This window comes from Nyctereutes procyonoides, unplaced genomic scaffold (genome assembly GCF_905146905.1).
Source record: "Nyctereutes procyonoides isolate TBG_1078 unplaced genomic scaffold, NYPRO_anot_genome, whole genome shotgun sequence".
NCBI classification, from domain to species: Eukaryota; Metazoa; Chordata; class Mammalia; order Carnivora; family Canidae; genus Nyctereutes; species Nyctereutes procyonoides.
In genome coordinates this window covers 2,190,622-2,209,366 of record NW_026575142.1, presented here as the reverse complement: position 1 = coordinate 2,209,366, position 18,745 = coordinate 2,190,622, and the positions used below count along the sequence as shown (strand labels likewise).

The following is an 18,745-nucleotide window of genomic DNA, read 5'->3' as shown; positions in this document are numbered from 1 at the left end:
TAATCAGACAAGAAAAATATAAATGTGTTGTTTCTATTTACAGCCCTTATTTCCCAGGTATTATTTTTCTAGCTTCGTATGTAAACTATACACTGATTTTGAGAAATTTTCTTATGTTTCATCTATCATGTATTGTCAAGTAACTAGAAACTTTACATTTAAAATTCTAATGATTTAACTGATTGCTTCTGTCTTTTTTTTTTTTTTTTTTTGCTTCTGTCTTTATCAGTAAGTGACCTTAGGTTCAAAGCGATAGTTGATGTTTTTGATAAGTTTTATTGATTTGAGAGTTGGCCCTGAATTGTTCAGAATGCATTGATTATGGAAGCATCAGTATTCTCACCGAGTTCAATTAAAGGATAGTCGACGTTATTAACATGAAATAACATTCATGGATCGAATACCTGCCGTTTTTGGTCGGTTGCAGTCCTTTCTGACAGGCGCCGTTAACTCGACTCCTGTGACAGAAATGAGACCCCAGTGAACCATCTGGGCTGACGTCAGTATGTGGTTTCCTACTGGGACACCCCCAAAAAGGGGCAAGTTCTGTGCAGGAGCATGAAGCGGTTTCCCGGGTAGAGGTTCCTTGTGGGATCTAAAGGAAGGAGGATTTCTTACTTATTTCCGTTCTGAATCTAAGATAATTATGAGATGTGAAAGCGTCCTAAAGCAATGATGCTCTGCTTAATACGCATTTGTCTGTTTGTTCATGAAGTTTCCTTTTTTCCAGATGCCAAATCTCAACCAAGTGTTCAGTTTTCAAAAGCCTTAATTAAACTACCCAACAACCACCACATTAACAACGTAACAGGCTATCTCACAGTCCTACAACAGTTTTTGAAAGTGGACAATTTCCTGTATACAACTGGAATTACCCTCAATAAGTCAGGTATTATCTCATTTTTTACCTGATCTGTATTCATAAGGAAGAGTACGTAGTAGGGCTGCTTATTAAGATGTTTGGAGGCAATTCCCTTTTACCCAATGAAAGAAAAGTCGTACCAGGATACGCTGCATACCTTATATCGGGTGAATGGAAAATTTAATGTGCAGGATGTTTCTTTCCAAAGGAGGTAAAGGAGGCATAGACGATAGTGATACATTGTATGACTTTGCAAGTTAAATGATGTATCTAAAAAATGAAAATCTGATTGAAAGAAGCATATACGTGTTTTTATAATCCGACCTTCTATTCAGTCTTACCGGGTCAATTATTAATGAATAATTGTCGGACATAAAAAAGTTTATAGGTCAAACAATTTGAAGTTTTTCTATTCGTATTTGATATTTGAAGTTTTTCTGACGTATTTGATATTTCCTGAGAGTAAAATGATACATAGGTATTTTAGAACAGTTGACCCTTGAATGATGAAGGGTTGCCTCCCCACCCCGTTAAAAAATGGTGTTAAATTTTGATTCTCCAAAAACTTAACTGCTAAGAGCCTGTGGACCAGCAGCCTTAGCAGTGACAGTCGATTAGCACTTAGAGGTGTCCTACGTGCTACGTACTGTATTCTTACAATATTGTAAATATTGTAGCACAAAGAGTGCACGTCTGTTCCCTGGGACAGCCTTTGCTGGCTTCCCTCTTGCTCGCTGTGCTCCCCTACCCCCTCAGCACTGGGGACTTCCCCCCAAGCTGTCATCTCAGGGTCAGCTTCTTGAGGAAGCCCATGGAAGATCCCTGCCGGAGTTCTCCAGGTGCGAGTTACAGGATGCTCCAAATAAAACCGTGTGCGAGAGGGGGACCCGCAGACCGTGTGGCCGAGGAGGCTTACGCTGCCCCGGAGGCTTCATAGGGACGAGACTCTCGCTTCAGTGAAAAGGGAACCTTAGATGCCCTCCCTTCCAGCATTCCACCTGCTTTTGAGATTATTTGTTGGACGTTTCCGTTATCCCGAGCGTTCCGCTGACATTGTAAAAGTTCTGGAGCAGTGCTGTCGGATGGGAGTGTTCCTGTGCTCTATCCATCAGGTCATATGACATACGGTGTCATATGGCGGCTCCTGCCGCACGTGCCCGTTGGGCTCCGGGAGTGGGACTAGTGCACCCAGGAGCAAAAACACTCCTTTCCTTGGAGTTTAAGGCGGCACATGGTGCAGGTGGTCCTGTCCTGGATGGCTTAGGCCTGGAGTTCCGGGAGCACGAACGTGGTGGTTAAAGCGGCCTCCTTCTCATGGTCTTGTCGTCTTTTCCCCTTGTACCCTCCTCCTCTCCTTCCTCGTTGAGTTGGCCTCATCCCAAGTGGTGTTGAGGTGGTGCTCTTATCAGCTTCGGCTGCGTGGACCCCATGAAGACACTGACAGCGTGGAGCTGGGGGTCGGGGTGGAGTCCAAGCAGTCACCCCAGAAAGCCATGGGCAGCCTGGGTGGCTCAGCGGTTGAGCGCGGCCTTCAGCCCAGGGCGTGACCCCGGGGTCCCAGGATCGAGTCCTGCGTCGGGCTCCCTGCATGGAGCCTGCTTCTCCCTCTGCCTGGGTCTCTGCTTCTCTCTCTCTCTCTCTCTCTCTCTCTGTGTGTCTCTCATGAATAAATAAATAAAATCTTAAAAAAAAAGGCATGTTATAAATCATATGTATAATCATACTTTTTTTGAAAATTTTTTTATTATTTTTTTAAATTTATGAGAGAGAGAGAGAGAGAGAGAGGCAGAGGGAGAAGCAGGCTCCATGCACCAGGAGCCCGACGTGGGATTCGATCCCGGGTCTCCAGGATCGCACCCTGGGCCAAAGGCAGGCGCTAAACCACTGCGCCACCCAGGGATCCCTGTATAATCATACTTTAAATAAGACCTTAGGCAAACAGTATGACCAGGTCTATTAATCCCACTTTCCTCAATTTCCAAGCTCTGAAATCTAAGTGATGCTGTAAACACATAGGAGTCCAAGTTTCATTCATTCTTCCAGTGAGGCTGTTAATCAGACGTGTATCACAGCTTATTACCTTTACACCAGCTGACGATATCGCTGATTTTGTTTAATGTTTGTCAGACCTATGAAAACTTGCATTTTGAGTGAGAATGTGTTTTACACAAGGTAACTCTGAGGAGTAGGGCCCGGTCTGGGGTTCTAGGACTTGAAGCAGATACTCTCGGAGGCAGGAGAGACGGGGTTTTAGGCTCCTGTCTGCCTTGAGGACACAATACAGTAGAACCTTCCTGTGGGTAGGACACTAGTGACATGTGCTTTTGTTCTCGTTTTTTTTTTTTTTAAAGATTGATTGATTGATTGATTTATGATAGAGAGAGAGAGAGAGAGGCAGAGACACAGGCAGAGAGAGAAGTAGGCTCCATGCCAGGAGCCCAATGCGGGACTCGATCCCGGGTCTCCAGGATCGCGCCCTGGGCCAAAGGCAGGCGCCAAACTGCTGAGCCACCCAGGGATCCCCTGTTTTGTTGGTTTTTAAAACGTTGAATTAGATTCCAGTGACCTTAAATCACATGACTCTGAAAGAATTAGGTCTCTAGGCTTATATTCATTTGTCGGGTTGTATAACCTATACTTAGGATATATTGTAAAATTCTTTAATAAGGATCCAGTATCTATCTGATACTGAAATGGGCGACCCTAGGTGACTAAAGGAATTGGATATCTTAGGCCCGTATTGCTTTGTTATTAATATGTAACTACAGCCTGTGTTGTACATACGGTTTTAATAAACCGTCTTCCTTTTTAGGTTTTGAAAGCCTTGAATTGACTCCTCTTGCTGCAGTATGTGTGAAAATATATTCCGGAGGAAAAGAATTAAAGGTAGATGGCTCTATTCAAGTGTCTCTCCCGCTTCTACATACAAATGGCGTAAGTGCAGGGGATCACGTACCTGCCTGGACGTTTGATATGGACATAGGTATGTAAGCTACGTGAAAACGTGTTGAATATTTCCCTTTTGAATGTTTGATCTAAGAAATATGTTTCTGTATTACTGTTAAATTTTTTTTCAGCTTTATTGAGGTATAATTGGCAACCTTTAATGTTTATCACAGCCTTAAAATGTAAGGGGTCTTATTTAAAATATATTAAAATATGTCATTTATATTTAAATGTTTTATATTCAGTAGAGCATTAAATCAGTAATGTTGCAATTTTAAGTACTTTAAAATGACTAAAGTTGGCCCCGCTTTGATTAATGTAACTGTGGGGAAAATGATATTAATTATATTACATTTAAAAAATAGCATTATTTACTCACATTCCCTTCCTTCTTTTTTTTTTTTTTTTTTTTTAAAGCTCTATGCTGGACATGGGGCTTAAACTCACAATCCTGAGATCAAGAGTTAAGTGCTCTACTAAGTCAGACAGCCCCCCCTCCCCACCCTCCATGCCTTTTTAAACATCCCTCAGGATCTTTTTTTTTTTTACTAAATTTATTTTTTATTGGTGTTCAATTTGCCAATGTACAGAATAACACCCAGTGCTCATAATCCCTCAGGATCTTGATAGGCAACATGAACTTGTATCTACAAGGTTGGTTAAGGCAATCTGAGAAACGTATGTTAATTTCATGAAAATAAATAACATCATGTTATTAAGATACAGAGTGGTTATTTTCAAAAAAAAAAAAAAAAAAAAAAAAACCCAAAACAAAAAAACCCAGATACCGTTATTGATCCCTGAGTTGTTTAGCCTCCTAAGTAGACGTACTTTTTTCCTCCTCTGCTTCTCTTGATATTGTTCTTGTGTCTCTATATAAATAGGATGCGAGTCTTTAAGTTACTCGTAACCCCCTCCAAAAAGGGATATGCTCCATAAATGTTTTGGGTGAGTCAAGATACAGAGCCCAGACAGTTTCATAGGACTTGATTCCTCTCATCTGTTTCCTCCGTGTTAATACCTTTCTGGGATAGGATTTACCTTCAGAGTGGCAAGAAGGGTGGAAGTGCTCAGGCTTTTATACCCACCGGGGTTAAGGCCCAGTGGAAAGGAAGATCCTTTCCTAGTAGTGATTACACAAACTCTTGGATTAACTGCAGTTTTAGAATGGAGTTTTCACGCCCATCTCAGAACCAGCCATTGTGTTCTGCAAACAGAATGTACAGATTCATTAAAAAAAAGAGAGAGAGAGAGAATAAAAGGTACAGATTGGTTTTTAGGCTTAAGGTTGTATGTTGGAGCCCCAGTCTAATGTGGATTGAAAATAGGGAGCCCATCAACCTTTAAAGGAGATTTGGAATGAGATTTCACTGTAATTAGAAGGGTAGTCAGAAAAAAAAAAACAAACCCAAAACCAAAAAAAAAAAAAAAAATCCAAATAAATGTTCGCTATAAAAAGTGATAATAATAATATACACACGTTTTTAAGAGAGAGTGGAAACTATGAGTAAAAAAGATAGTTGTAGGGGAAAAAGTCTCCTCTTCGTGCAATTCTGCACTCAGTACTTCATTGCCGGTCACCAAATGCAGGGTGTGTTTTTCTCACACCGAGCAGTTCTCCAAGAGCTGGGTGCCCTAAAATTCTATTCCATTTACATACTATCTACCGGGGATTAGCATCAGATCCCACACGTTAAGGACTCAGTCCCACAAGATTGTCGCCTACCCCCCACCTCTGAGGCCAATTGCAAGTCCAGTTTGTCATCCATGCTTCTGACCAAGTGGCTAGAAATTGGAGGTCCCCATGACCATCTCCTGAACTTTGATATTTGCTAGACCAGCTCACAGGAAAACAATTTACTTACTAGATTATCAGTTTATTATTAAAGGATATAAAGGGATATCCTCTCCTCTGGGTGCATCACCCTCCCATCACCTCCACGTGTTGACTAACTCTGCTTTCTGAACCCTGTAGTTCAGGGATTTTTATACATATTTTATATATAAAATATATATATTCTATATATTATATATATTATATATATTCATTATATAGACATGATCCATCGTCATTGACCATTGGTGATTGAACTTAATCTTCAGCCCATCTCCTCTCTCCGAGTGTGTAGGGTGGAGCTGAAAGTGAAAGTTCCAACCCTCTAATCACACGGGGTTTCCCTGGCAACTAGCACCCCCCTCCCTCCCAGGGGACTTTCCAAAAATCACCTGGTTAATATAGACTCAGGTGTGGTTGAAAGTGGCTTGTTAGGAACCACAGGAAGCACCCTTTCCATCTTTTATCACAAGAAAACTCCAATGATTTTAGAAGCTCTGTGCCAGGACTAGGGTCTACGACCACATATAGTATATTATAATCATTAGATTAAAAGCTCTAAGTCCCAGAGTCTAGTCCATTTACCAGCAGTGTGATTCTGAACAAATCATTTATTTGGGCCTGAGTTTCCTAATTTGCTGAATAAAGGAGTTGTTTTAAAACACTTCAAAGAATATCTGTTTTGAGTTCTGATTTATGATTGTTCATCCTGACAAAGGCCTTTGTCTCTAATGTACCTTCCAGTAACAAGTTTTTTGCATTCATCTATCAGATATAGGTAATGCTGAATTTTAATGTGACTGTTTAAAAACCAATAAGTTGGTCCATTTCCATCAAGTTTGTCTTCCTTATTAAAAACACTGTTTTACATGTTGTAGATTTACTGTGCATTGATAAACCAGTGTACAAATGTACACTGAACTTCTAAAAAGCTTTGTCATGCTGAACTTTATGAAAGATCTGGGTTTTACTGAATTCTTTTCTCTATGGATAGCATTTTATTAGATCAGATAGCATGTAATTTATTTTTTTAATTTTTGTTTTTTTAGGTAGGCTCCACCCTGGGCCAGTGCAGGGCTTGATCTCACAACCCTGAGATCAAGACCTGAGCTGAGATCAAGAGTTGGACATTTAACCGACCCAGACACCCAAGCACCCCAGATCAGATCGCATCTTTAAAAATACTCTTAAGAATCTGGTTCTAAAAGAGCCATGCCCACAGTAATAGACCGGAAGAGTATTTAATAAAAAATTAATGAGACCGTAAAGCAAACATTATGCGTTTAATCAGAATTCCAGGACAGGTGACAAATAATCACTTACTCATAAATTTGGATTTCACTATTCACATCCTTATGACTTATCCCAATATGCCCAATTTAAACATTATTTGGAGCATCATAATTTTCCCAAATATGTGTCCTTTCTTAGTTTATTTATAATGATTTTATTTCCTTTAGTCATAACAAACATTCAAACCATTCTATTATAGGTATTATAATATGCACTATACGTATATTTTGAAGATTTTGCTTATTTATTTAGAGAGAGAGAACACGTGTGAACATGGGGGAGAGGTAGGAGAGGGAGAGAGAGAGAAGCTCAAGCACACTCCACGCCGAGTGCAGAGCCTGACGTGGGGATCTATCTTAAAACCCTGAGATCATACCCTGAGCCAAAGCCAAGAGTTGGATGCTCAACCAACTGAGCCGCCCAGGTGCCCCAATATGCACTGTATTATGATATAATATATAATGTATATTATCCCATGATAATGTATTTCCAGCGTTTTCATGATTTTTGGAAGAGTCCTACAAAGTATTCTATACATAACGTCAGCAAACTCCTATCTATCAGTGCTGAAGATATATAATCTAACTGATTGGTATTTTTTACTTGCCATTTTAGGTGCTTGGGTGAATCATGGCCGGGGAACAGTCAAGGCATATAATAATCACTTAATTTGGACGTATGATGCCCCACATTTGGGTTATTGGATAGCAGCTCCACTTCCAGGAACTAGAGGTATTGTAAAGATGAAACAAAAGTAATTTGAAAAAAAAATCCACATAGTCAAACTGGAATTGATATCACCAGGTCTTGATTTTATTCTAAACATTGCCACTTACCAACCAGATAATGCTAGTAAAAGCTTCTAGTCTCTTGATCTCAGCTTTAGGAAAAGATTAAGCTCAGTGAACTCTAAGGTCCTTTATACCTATGATGTCTGATGAATCTGTAAAGTATAGATTTTTGTTCAAGTCAAATGTCTTAACTTTCCAAGGATTCAACCCACATCAGTTAGAGCCTTGGGTTGCGAGCAACAGGAACAGATCTTGGATAATTACATGGAATGTATTAGGATATAGAGAGTTCATAGGATCCCAAGGAAGGTTGAAGAACTAGATTCTAAAAGGCAAGGATCCTAGGGAACCAAGGCAGCAGGCCTCCTTGACTGTCTTTGGAAGACTGCTGCTGTGCATGTGGCTGACTACGTTTTGCAGTCTTTTCCTAACACTGTTCCCTTGTTTTAGGGATGAAGAATTAGGTTGGCCTAGACTTGGGTCTTGAGCTCTCCCCTGGGGTAGGGGCTGTTGAAAAATAGTGATCCTGTACTGTTTTTAAGATAGGACATGTGATACCCCACGTGAAGTTTGGTGTGACATCGGAACTGAAGGTGGGCGAAGACTAAGACTTGTCCACTGGCAATGATCTGTTCATATTCTAGGACAAATGAGTATTTTATTTTTCCTGGATTTAACACGCTGTCAGATTATCTATAGGATTTTTTGTAAGGAAATCACACTTGCATCTTGAGTCATATAAACCTCTCAAACTCCCAAAATACTTGGATGTCACATGCCATAAGGTCTTCTAACCTGTGCTGGTGCAGACTGGTGACAGCATGGGCCTGCTACCGCTTGACGGGCCTTTTGGGCGCTCGAAGGCATCATCTGAGTTGCTTCTTGGCTTTCCCTGTTGCCGGCTTTGCTAAACCCACTTTGCAGCCTTCGGCATCTTCTTGCTCTTTTATCTCATTTTCCTTTTCTCCTTTAACCTGTGAGTTGGTTTATTTATCAAAACAAAACAAAGCAAAACCTTCACTTTAGTGAAGCGTTGGGGGAGCGTGAGGGTTGAATGTGTGTGTCGTTCCTACATCTTTTTTTTTTTTTAAAGATGTTTTATTTATTTATTCATGAGAATACACAGAGAAAGAGAGAGAGAGAGAGAGAGAGAGAGAGAGGCAGAGACACAGGCAGAGGGAATAGCAGGCTCCATGCCTGGAGCCCGACGTGGGACTTGATCCTGGGACCCCAGGATCACACCCTGGGCTGAAGGCAGTGCTAAACCGCTGAGCCCCCCGGGCCGCCCAGTTCCTACATCTTTCATCACGTGTCAAGAGATTTCCTTTGGTTTATTGAGGGTCTTGGCTCCTGGCTGAGAGGCAGCTGCACCCTGGCTGTTTTGTGCTGGTCGGGGACAGCCCCCTGCACCCCCTGACCTAGGATGTGGGTGACGTTTTACATACGTTCGTTCGTTCCTCTGCAGCATTCTAGCCTCTAACTATATGGCTGCCTGTTAATAATTTGAAGGGTCTCAGTTCTTTCTGAAAATGTCTTTTTTAATAGTTTCTTTTCTTTTTCATTTTATATTGGCAACCTCTGAATTTTAAACCATGCCAGGTAACGAGATGTTTTCTTATTTTAGTGAAACCAAAATTTAGTATTCTTTTTTTTTTAATTTTTATTTATTTATGATAGTCACAGAGAGAGAGAGAGAGAGAGAGAGAGAGGCAGAGACACAGGCAGAGGGAGAAGCAGGCTCCATGCACCGGGAGCCCGACGTGGGATTCGATCCCGGGTCTCCAGGATCACGCCCTGGGCCAAAGGCAGGCGCCAAACTGCTGCGCCACCCAGCGATCCCCAAAATTTAGTATTCTGATAGAAGAAACATGAGCCCTTAACCATTATGATCAAGGATCATAACAGGGATGTTGTCCCGGTTTTTGTTTGAACTTTGTGCTTATGAGATTATTTATTCAGAAACCAGAGGGTGCTTACTTTTGTTCTTCATGATGCAAAATATCCTGCAGTCGTGCCAGCTGTCTGTCCTTATTTCATTCTAGATTTGCGACTGTAATGAAATATCGATGAATAAGAGCAATTAATATTTAATACTTCAACTAAATCCAAGTGATTTCACTTCTAATAAAATAACCTAAGGAACATTTTCATTTCATATATATATATATAATCTATATATATATACATAAATTACATTAAAGTTAAATTACATATAATTACATTATTACATATTACATATATTGTAAATGTATTACATATAATAGTATTACATATACTATTGCATATACATATACTGTAATAGTATTACATATAATGTAATTATATATAATTACATTTTATCAAATTACATGTAATTACGTTATATATATATATATAAATTACATTAAAGTTCTTATATATATAAATATGCCTGAAACCAATTTATAAAAGATGACTATGAATTATAAAAGCTAAATAATTTTCTAAAGCAGGTGGAAGTTTTGTGTTAGCTTATATGTCAGAAGAGCTTTTGTGTGAATCAGAGTACTAAACTGCAAGTGTGGGATTCCCATTTAGTGTGAATTAAGTAGCTTCTGGTGATGCTTTTGAAAAATCCACCTGCAAGTGCATCACGGTCAGATGAACATTATACTAGAAATATAGGTAGCTTTATTGTAGCTCTGGCTTTGCCAGTAAATATCTGGCTGAGCTTGAAAACAGGTACTTACCCATCTTAATATTAGTTTTCTTATTTCTAAATTGAGGAGTTGCGTATGATGATCTCTAATATCCCCCTCCCCCCCAATTTTAGATTGTGAGTAAAATCACATTTTGTAAAATCAAAATTGGTCCTCTGATGGACTAGTGTCTGTTGTGCTAGAGCTACTTTACTTAAAATTCGGTTGATAATATACTAAATCTGTTTTTTTTAAATTTATCTTGAACAGAATTCCAGAATTCCTTGGAAAATAAGTAGAAGAAATTAAAATCAAGTAGTTTTTCATAGATTGCTATAGTAGAGTTTAATAAACAGGTACTTGCGACTGTTTTTAAATACACATTTTCAAATATATTTAAGTGAAAATATAATTCTCTGCCTTTCTCTTTTTAGGCACGCAGGCACATGCACACAAACACAGATGCGTACTTTTTGCTATTGTCATACATATAAAATTTTGGGGGAAACCCAACAGTATCAGCATCACATTTCCAAAACAGTGTTCCATTGGAATCCTGTGCAGTGAAAAACTGTTAGCGCCACTCTGTTGGGGAAACATATGTTCATGTGCCCTTAGGAGAAGTTGAGTTTCACCCAGTTATTCTCAAACTTCACTCCATTGCAGCTCTGGATCCTGAGTAAGGATCTGCAGATAGAACTGTTCCCCTTTTTCTTTTCTCTTTGAAGGAATGCCCTGTTGCTCAGCGCGGCCCCTGGTTGTCCATCAGACACGATGAGCCCTTTGTTATCACTTCCCGGCTGTGTAGGAAAGTGTGGCCTGTTCTTGCATGACCTTCCAGTTTCATTCAGCAGCAGTGGTGTTCCTACAGCGGACACCTTCCGACTGCTTCTCATGTGCTGAGCACCTGTGCTACCTTTTCAATCCTTGCAACAACCCCCGTAGGTGAGACCTGACAGGAACCGAGACACCATTTGCCCAAGAAAAAAAAAAAAAAGGAGAAAGTTACAGAGAAATAAATGGTGATGTTGGGGTTTGGGTGCTTCTCTAGAGGAAGGGCTTGCTCTACACTCACGTGAAGTCCCAGGGATGTTTCCTAAAGGCTCCTCATCGCTAAAGGGTCACGTGGGGATGGGGGCGGGGGATCTGAAGGCTAAGGTAGCAGCACATACCTTCTTCCCCTCTGTCGGTAGTATTTTCCTCCTTCCTCCCCACCACATCAGGCTTTATACATGAAGTCTCCTGCATGGGGGGGGGGGGAGCTTTCTGTTCCTCCCCAGAGAGGGAGGAAGGTGGGAGAAAGGTATAAATTTAAAGAAAATTAAACTTTACTATTAAGTTTCTCTTAAAAAAGAAGAGTGAGCCTAGGATTCTGGCTCCAGAGTTTGTTGCATAACCAAACACTGCTTCTCCCAAACCCGTACGACTTCCATTAGTACTTTATTTTTATCAAATTAGATGATGCAAAAGCTAAAGGATCTGAAGACCTTGTGATCCTCAGTCTTTCCTGGTGTCCCTGGTGAAGCTGAAAGCCTCATTCTGGACATTTCTCACGGCAGAGGTTGCTAGAAAACCAGTTGTCTCATCGTTCTCGTCATCTTATCGTCCTGAGCACGTCCTAGGCTCGGGCTGAGAACGATCGGTAGCCTTGTGGTACATGGGGGCCGTCTTAGTGACGCTAAAACTGGCTGCCTCCTCATTAGTTGCCTTTATTTACTGCAGAATCTTTAATAGCCTGCAGCTGATCGCCCCTGTGCACTAACCTGCCTTTACTGCGGTTCGGCTGACGACGGCCGCAGCGGGTATCCGAATTCTCACACGGGAAGGTAGACGGTCCTTTGTGCTTCTGCGTGGCATCTTCTCCATCTGCAGGCCAGGCTGAAGGAAGAGCAAACCCCGAATCCTTCAAGTCCCCCACATTTGGATTCTTTCTTTCTTACCTACTTACCTTGGCAAATTGTTTTGAATGTATCTTTAAAACATCTCTTTAGGGGCTCCCGGGTGGCTCGGTTGGTTAAGTGTCTGCTTTCAGCTCCGAGCATGATCTTGGGGTCCTGGGATCGAGCCCCAGGTCAGACTTTTTGCTCAGCGGGGAGTCTGCTTCTCCCTCTCCCTTTGTGCTCTCTCTGTCTCTCTCTCTCTCTCAAATAAAATCTTTAAAAATAACTTATTTTTAAATTGCATATAGCTGGGATGGCTGGGTGGCCCAGGGTTTAGCTCCTGCCTTCGGCCCAGGGCGTGACCTTGGAGACCCAGGATTGAGTCCCACGTCGGGCTCCCTGCATGGGGCCTGCTTCTCCCTCAGCTTGTGTCTCCGCCCCTCTCTCTGTGTCTCTCATGAATAAATAAATAAAATCTTTAAAAAAATAATAAATTGCATATAGCTAATGAGTCGACCCTCCCTACTAACATTCTATTCTAAAACCTCTTTGCACAGAAATATTTTCTCCTACTTTATTCCACCAGATATTTTGCTACCGTACAACTTGGGTCAGTTTTGCTGCCTCTTGAAGCAAATTCCCTCACTGTCTGGCCTGGAAGCCAATGTGAAGACTGTTGGGCTTGGCCTGGTTTTGTGCATCATTTGTTCTCCTTCCAGAACGTATAGGCTGATGGAGGAGCAGCACTTTGGGATACACTGTCCATAATTAGAGGATCTCAGCAAGATGGCAGGGCCGTGTCATGCAGCCTCAGTTAAGGTGCTCACATTTCATTGAGCACAAGTCAACTGATGAAGCCCAAAACGTAGGGAACATAGTTCCACCCATAGGGAAGCCCGCCATTGGGATGGGAACCACCAAACACAACTGCGTACACATACGCCTTTCCCAGAATAGGACCCGGTTGAAAATTTGATCTAAAATAATGTATTTTCTCCATTTGTTTATATTGAACCATTTAGGTTCAGGTATAAATGGAGACTCAAGGGACATAACTGCTTACCACACGGTGTTTCTCACAGCCATATTAGGAGGAACAATCGTCATTGTCATTGGATTCTTTGCTGTACTTCTTTGTTATTGCAGGTAAGAAAAATACTAATATGTATAAACACAGAAAACTATCCAATTACAGCATCATGTCTGTGTGTTCTGGGAATCACAAAGTCTATGAAAGTCAGTACTTGGATCTTTTCAATATGTAGATTGAAATAAAAGTGGATAGACTCAACAGTGGCATTGCCTATATACACACGTATCTTGACATTCTTAAAAAAAAAATGAATCTTCTAGATCATAAGTTTTAAACACTTTTTGCCACCTCTTCTACTCTAGGGATAAGTGTGGTACTCCACAGAAAAGAGAAAGAAATATCACTAAACTCGAAGTACTCAAGAGAGACCAGACAACTTCAACAACACACATAAATCACATCAGTTCGGTCAAAGTCGCGTTAAAAGCTGAGGACAAGTCACAGTTATTTAATGCCAAAAACAACTCCTATAGCCCTCAGAAAAAGGAACCATCGAAGGCAGAAGCGGAAGAAAGAGTTTCCACGGTAAAGACTCGGGACAATTTTAAGATCTACAATGAGGATGTTTCATTTCTATCCGCCAATCCAAACAGTTACTCGAGGAGCCCAGCACAGTCTTTGGAGCCCAGCGTAGGGTCCAAACAGCCAAGACATATTAACAGCAATCTGGCTTCATCTCTAGGTGAGGCTCAAGAGGAAAAGCGGTATCTCACAGGTAAGGAAGAGGGATATGGACATTCCCACATCCCCGAACAGCTTATGCATATCTACAGCCAACCCATTGCCATCCTTCAAACGTCGGACCTTTTCGCCACTCCCGAGCAGTTACCTACGGCCAAGTCAGCCACTTTGCCACGAAAGGGACAGCTGGTCTATGGCCAGTTGATGGAACCGGTCAGTAGGGAGAGTTTCACACAGACGTTACCCAAAATGCCGGTGCATTCTCATGCACAGCCCCCAGACGCCAGGGAAGAAAATATCCCCCTGGAAGGCCAGCAGAGCTTGCCATCCCAGACTTCCGACTGGAGCCGGTATTCCAGCAGCTTACTCGAATCTGTTTCTGTTCCTGGAACGCTGAACGAGGCTGTTGTGATGACTCCCTTCTCATCAGAGCTGCAGGGGATCTCGGAGCAGACCCTCCTGGAGCTGTCCAGGGGAAAGCCGTCCCCGCATCCCAGAGCGTGGTTTGTGTCTCTCGATGGAAAACCGGTCGCACAAGTGAGACATTCCTTTATAGACCTGAAAAAGGGCAAGAGAGCCCAGAGCAACGACACGAGTTTGGACTCTGGGGTGGACATGAATGAGCACCACTCAAGCAGAAAGCTCGAGAGGGAGAAGACTTTCATCAAGAGCATGCATCAGCCTAAGATCCTTTACTTAGAAGATTTAGACCTGAGCAGTAGTGAGAGTGGGACTACCGTGTGTTCCCCCGAGGACCCAGCGTTAAGGCACATCCTCGATGCAGGGAGTGGAGCCATCCTGGAACACCCCGGGGAGGAGTCTCCGGGAAGGAGAAGCACCGTCGAAGACCTTGAGGCCAGTATATCTCCCACCAGAAGAAGGGGCAGACCAGCACTAGCCAAAAGAGACAGCAAGACTAACATCTGGAAGAGGCGAGAGGAACGCCCCCTGATTCCCATAAATTAGCCCGTCGCGAGGGTGGCCGTGTCCCTGCCGCCTCGCTTGGTCTCGCTTCCTGCACATTGCTGGGTGAGCCTCCGAGGACGTGGAGGCTGAGCCATCCCGTGGGCCCTGGACACGTCTCAAGGGGAGTAAATACTAAACTGGCAGTTCACTGATGACAGACGGAGATACCAAGGGATGCTTTTTCTGGCCTGTTTGTTTATTTTTGCGGGGTGAATTGGAAGGATCCAGGAGTTCAAAATGTAAAATAGTTTCAAGACGTTAGTTCTCTGAAGATGTTGCTTACGTAGCCAACGTAGCCCTCTCTTAAGAATAACCGTGAAGCGTGTACTCCCAAGGTGGCCTCTGCCTCGATGCTGCCCCCGCGGACCCTTCGGGACCGCAGCTGCGCTCCGGGCAGCGTCGCCGTAAAACACTGCCCCGTGTGCTCCTCTGCCTGCAGGTGGAAGTAACCACACGTGTTTTGAATTGATGTTGCCCTAGAATGTAAAGGCCAACCACGATTCCCTCCTTTGTGTGAACAGCATGTGTGTCACCCCCCAAACGAATCTTAACTCCTGCAAGATGGGCAAGAAGCAACTCGGTTGTCAGAGAGGGAAATACCAGCTCTTTGGTTGTTTGGGATATGACTTCACAGAATAAATGATAAGGGGTTAACTTGTTACATATAAGTCATCCTGAATTTTCTTTTTTTCCCTGCTTCTATAGTGAAATGAGCTTAGCCGTCAAGGAAAACTTTTATCAATCTGAAAAAAACAAAAAACAAAAAAACAATCAAACACCGTATCTTGAATTTTGAATTTAACAGTCACTGGTACATGTAGGCTAAAATTAGCTTTAAGATATTTTTTTCTATTCCTCCCCCCACCCCCAGTTCACTTGTTTAAAGACTTTTAAACTTCATTTAAAAGTTAATACTTTTGTGTTCATTAAGACCTTTCAGTTTATTAACAAAATATGTGAAACTAAAGGAAATAAACATTTATTATTTTTTTTAATGTCGACAAGCAGGAAAAGAAATTCTATTTCCCTGAGACTCAAAAACACCTTCAGAATATTAGGTATGTATCCAGATGTTTTTCTCTTGACGTTCATAAAAGATGTTTTAGAAAATGTTTCAGTTTAATGGAGAAGTAAAAGTCTTTTTTAAGGATGCCCGGGTGGCTCAGCAGTTGAGCATCTGCCTTCGGCCCAGGGCGTGATCCTGGAGTCCCAGGATCGAGTCCCGCGTCGGGCTCCCGGCATGGAGCCTGCTTCTCCCTCTGCCTGTGTCTCTGCCTCTCTCTCTCTCTCTCTCTCTCTCTCTCTCTCTCTCTCCCTCCCCCGCTGCATCTCTCATGAATAAATAAATAAAATCTTTAAAAAAAGTCTTTTTAAAATCACTTTTAGCATTTGCAAATTTCTTTCTAGTTTTAGAAGTAATATATTCATGTCCTTTTCATCGTAGCAAAGGATTCAGAATGAATACACACTCAACAGCTGTTTTTAATTATAATTGTCTTCAACTCTGAGTCATCATTCATACGTCCTAAAAATAAAGCTCTTTGTTAATTAAAATCAACTCATCCCATTTTTCTTAAAATGTCCATGAAGGCAAATATCTGAAGCAGCTTCCCCTTTCCTTGGGAGGAAAAGTAAAACTAAATGACTTTCTTTCTCATCTTCTTCTATTCAACATGGGAACCCGTGTTCGTTCAACATAGACAACCAAGGCGCATCAACAAGTTGAGAGAATCAACGTCGGTCCTATTAGCATTAGTCAAATTACACCTGGATAGTCCATGAAAGACAACAGCTTCCCCCCCCCCCCAGGATAGTAGACTTCAGCCAGTTTTTTCCTAGAATTACTTCAGTTTTTCCTATAACACCAAATCTGTCAGATCATACTCCTTTCTGTATTAACCCAAAGAACCTAAAAACCTAGGTAAAAGTTTGCCATATTTTACCCGATCCGTAGAAGAGAGAAATATTTGGGGTAATACCTAGGTTTAGTTTTTTGAGGAGGAGGTTTCTTATTTGTGTACAGAAAGAGGCATTAAAAGAGGCATACACGACGATGACTTGGAAAAGGTTATGGAGTTAGTGCTCTGCTGAAGTGCCTTTGATACAGACTTGCTTTATCGGAAGGATATGATTGCATCTTTCTTTAATGTGCGTTTTCTTTCTGTTGGCCAAATTAAGCGGATGTGCAGTTTTTGTTCATTAAAAAATACAGACCTCGCATTTCATGTTGGAACAATGAATTTTGCATGCAGGTAACGCTTGTGGGTTGCTTTTTTTTTTTTGGATCCAGTTTATATTGATGAATTATGGTGGAATGAAGCTAGAAACTATAGAGTAAAATGTTGTACTTCGATATATTAAGTTTATATTTTCCTTTAAATAAAACTGTTCCACCTTTTAGCTCGGTAATGGAATACACACGATAGAAGGGTATACCGTTCAACTATGCCACGTACTCATTCTCCTATAAAGGAAACGAGAAGATGTATCCCCAGGGTCTTTGCTAGAAATTTTTTTGGTTTCAGGATAAAATCTTACTTTCTTTTATACGCTGCACATTCTGTTCTCAATGGGGAAGTATCGGCAATTTACCTTTTCTAATGATCAAAAATGTGTAACTTCTCGTTTGTGAGTAGTTCACAAATTTCCTGTTAAAAAGCTGAAGCCATCTACTTTTTCTTAACCCAAGTAATAATAAGCCTACGGTATTCACAACTTTCTTAAATTTTTAAATGGAAAACCAACAGTTTTTTGCAAATGTAACTCTTGGGAATTTTGATCACAAATTGTTAACATTTGTGGATCCTTTGTATATACTTTGGATATATCTTAAAAGCAAAATTATCCCTCAATTAACTGATGGATTCGTTTACTAAAGCACAGCTATATGTATTTTTGAATACATATTATGATCTTGAGACTTTATAAAATCAATTTTTATGGCATTTATGCAGTTGAATAGGGTTTACACCCTTTTATAATATGCAGTATACCACGAAGGTCACAAATGTTGAGGAATAAAAGCACTTCTTTGCTTTGGCAATCATTTTCAGATCACTTTCAGTGTTTGGATCCTCTGATATCAATACATACAGAATTTTAGGAATCCGTGGGTCAAATACTGTCCCTCAAAACTTCCCACAAAGGTGAAGCTCAAAGTTCGTATTCACTTGTAGGGAATGAGTCCCGCGTTCACCCATGTATTGGCACCGAAAAGAATTTGACCATGCTGATTTCCATCTCAGACCCTAAGTTGACGTATTGCCCTCTTGTTTTTAAGTATTTCTATCTTTTGTATTTCAACAGAGGAATCTCACATTTCACTGTATTTATTGCCATTATTACTATATTCACTGCTGAAAACTGTAACAATCTGAAGATTTGTAAAATGTTAAACATAGTTCATTAAAGATAATAAATCTAAAAATGTCCTTGATGCTTTTTTTTTTTTTTTTTTACTTATTTTAGAGGGGAGGGAGGGGCATAGAGAGAGGGAGAGACAATCCCAAGGAGACCCCATGCTGAGCATGGAGCCTGACTCCGGTCTTGATTCCATGACCCTGAGAACACAACTCAAGTGGAAACCAAGAGTCGGACATTCAACCAACTCCGCCGCCCAGGCATCCCCTTAATATATTCTTTAATTTTGGGTAAACTACAAAAAAATTCCTGCCTAAACTGTCATTTAATCTAATAAATAATCAATGATTACTTTTTCCATTATTACACTCCCGGTGGCAAA

The 18,745-nt window shown here is 41.2% G+C and overlaps 1 protein-coding gene across 1 annotated transcript in view; it reads left to right on the top strand.

Annotated features, from left to right (window-relative positions):
* FAM171B (family with sequence similarity 171 member B) overlaps nucleotides 1–18,432 on the top strand; it is a 59,698-nt gene extending 41,266 nt beyond the window's left edge. The window contains exons 4-8 of the mRNA XM_055308550.1: nucleotides 731–889; nucleotides 3,675–3,845; nucleotides 7,551–7,667; nucleotides 13,286–13,409; nucleotides 13,659–18,432. Of these exons, the coding sequence (XP_055164525.1) occupies nucleotides 731–889; nucleotides 3,675–3,845; nucleotides 7,551–7,667; nucleotides 13,286–13,409; nucleotides 13,659–15,003 (1,916 nt within the window). The 3' untranslated portion in view covers nucleotides 15,004–18,432. The remainder of the gene's footprint in view (nucleotides 1–730; nucleotides 890–3,674; nucleotides 3,846–7,550; nucleotides 7,668–13,285; nucleotides 13,410–13,658) is intronic.
* The last annotated feature ends 313 nt before the right edge of the window (nucleotides 18,433–18,745 follow it).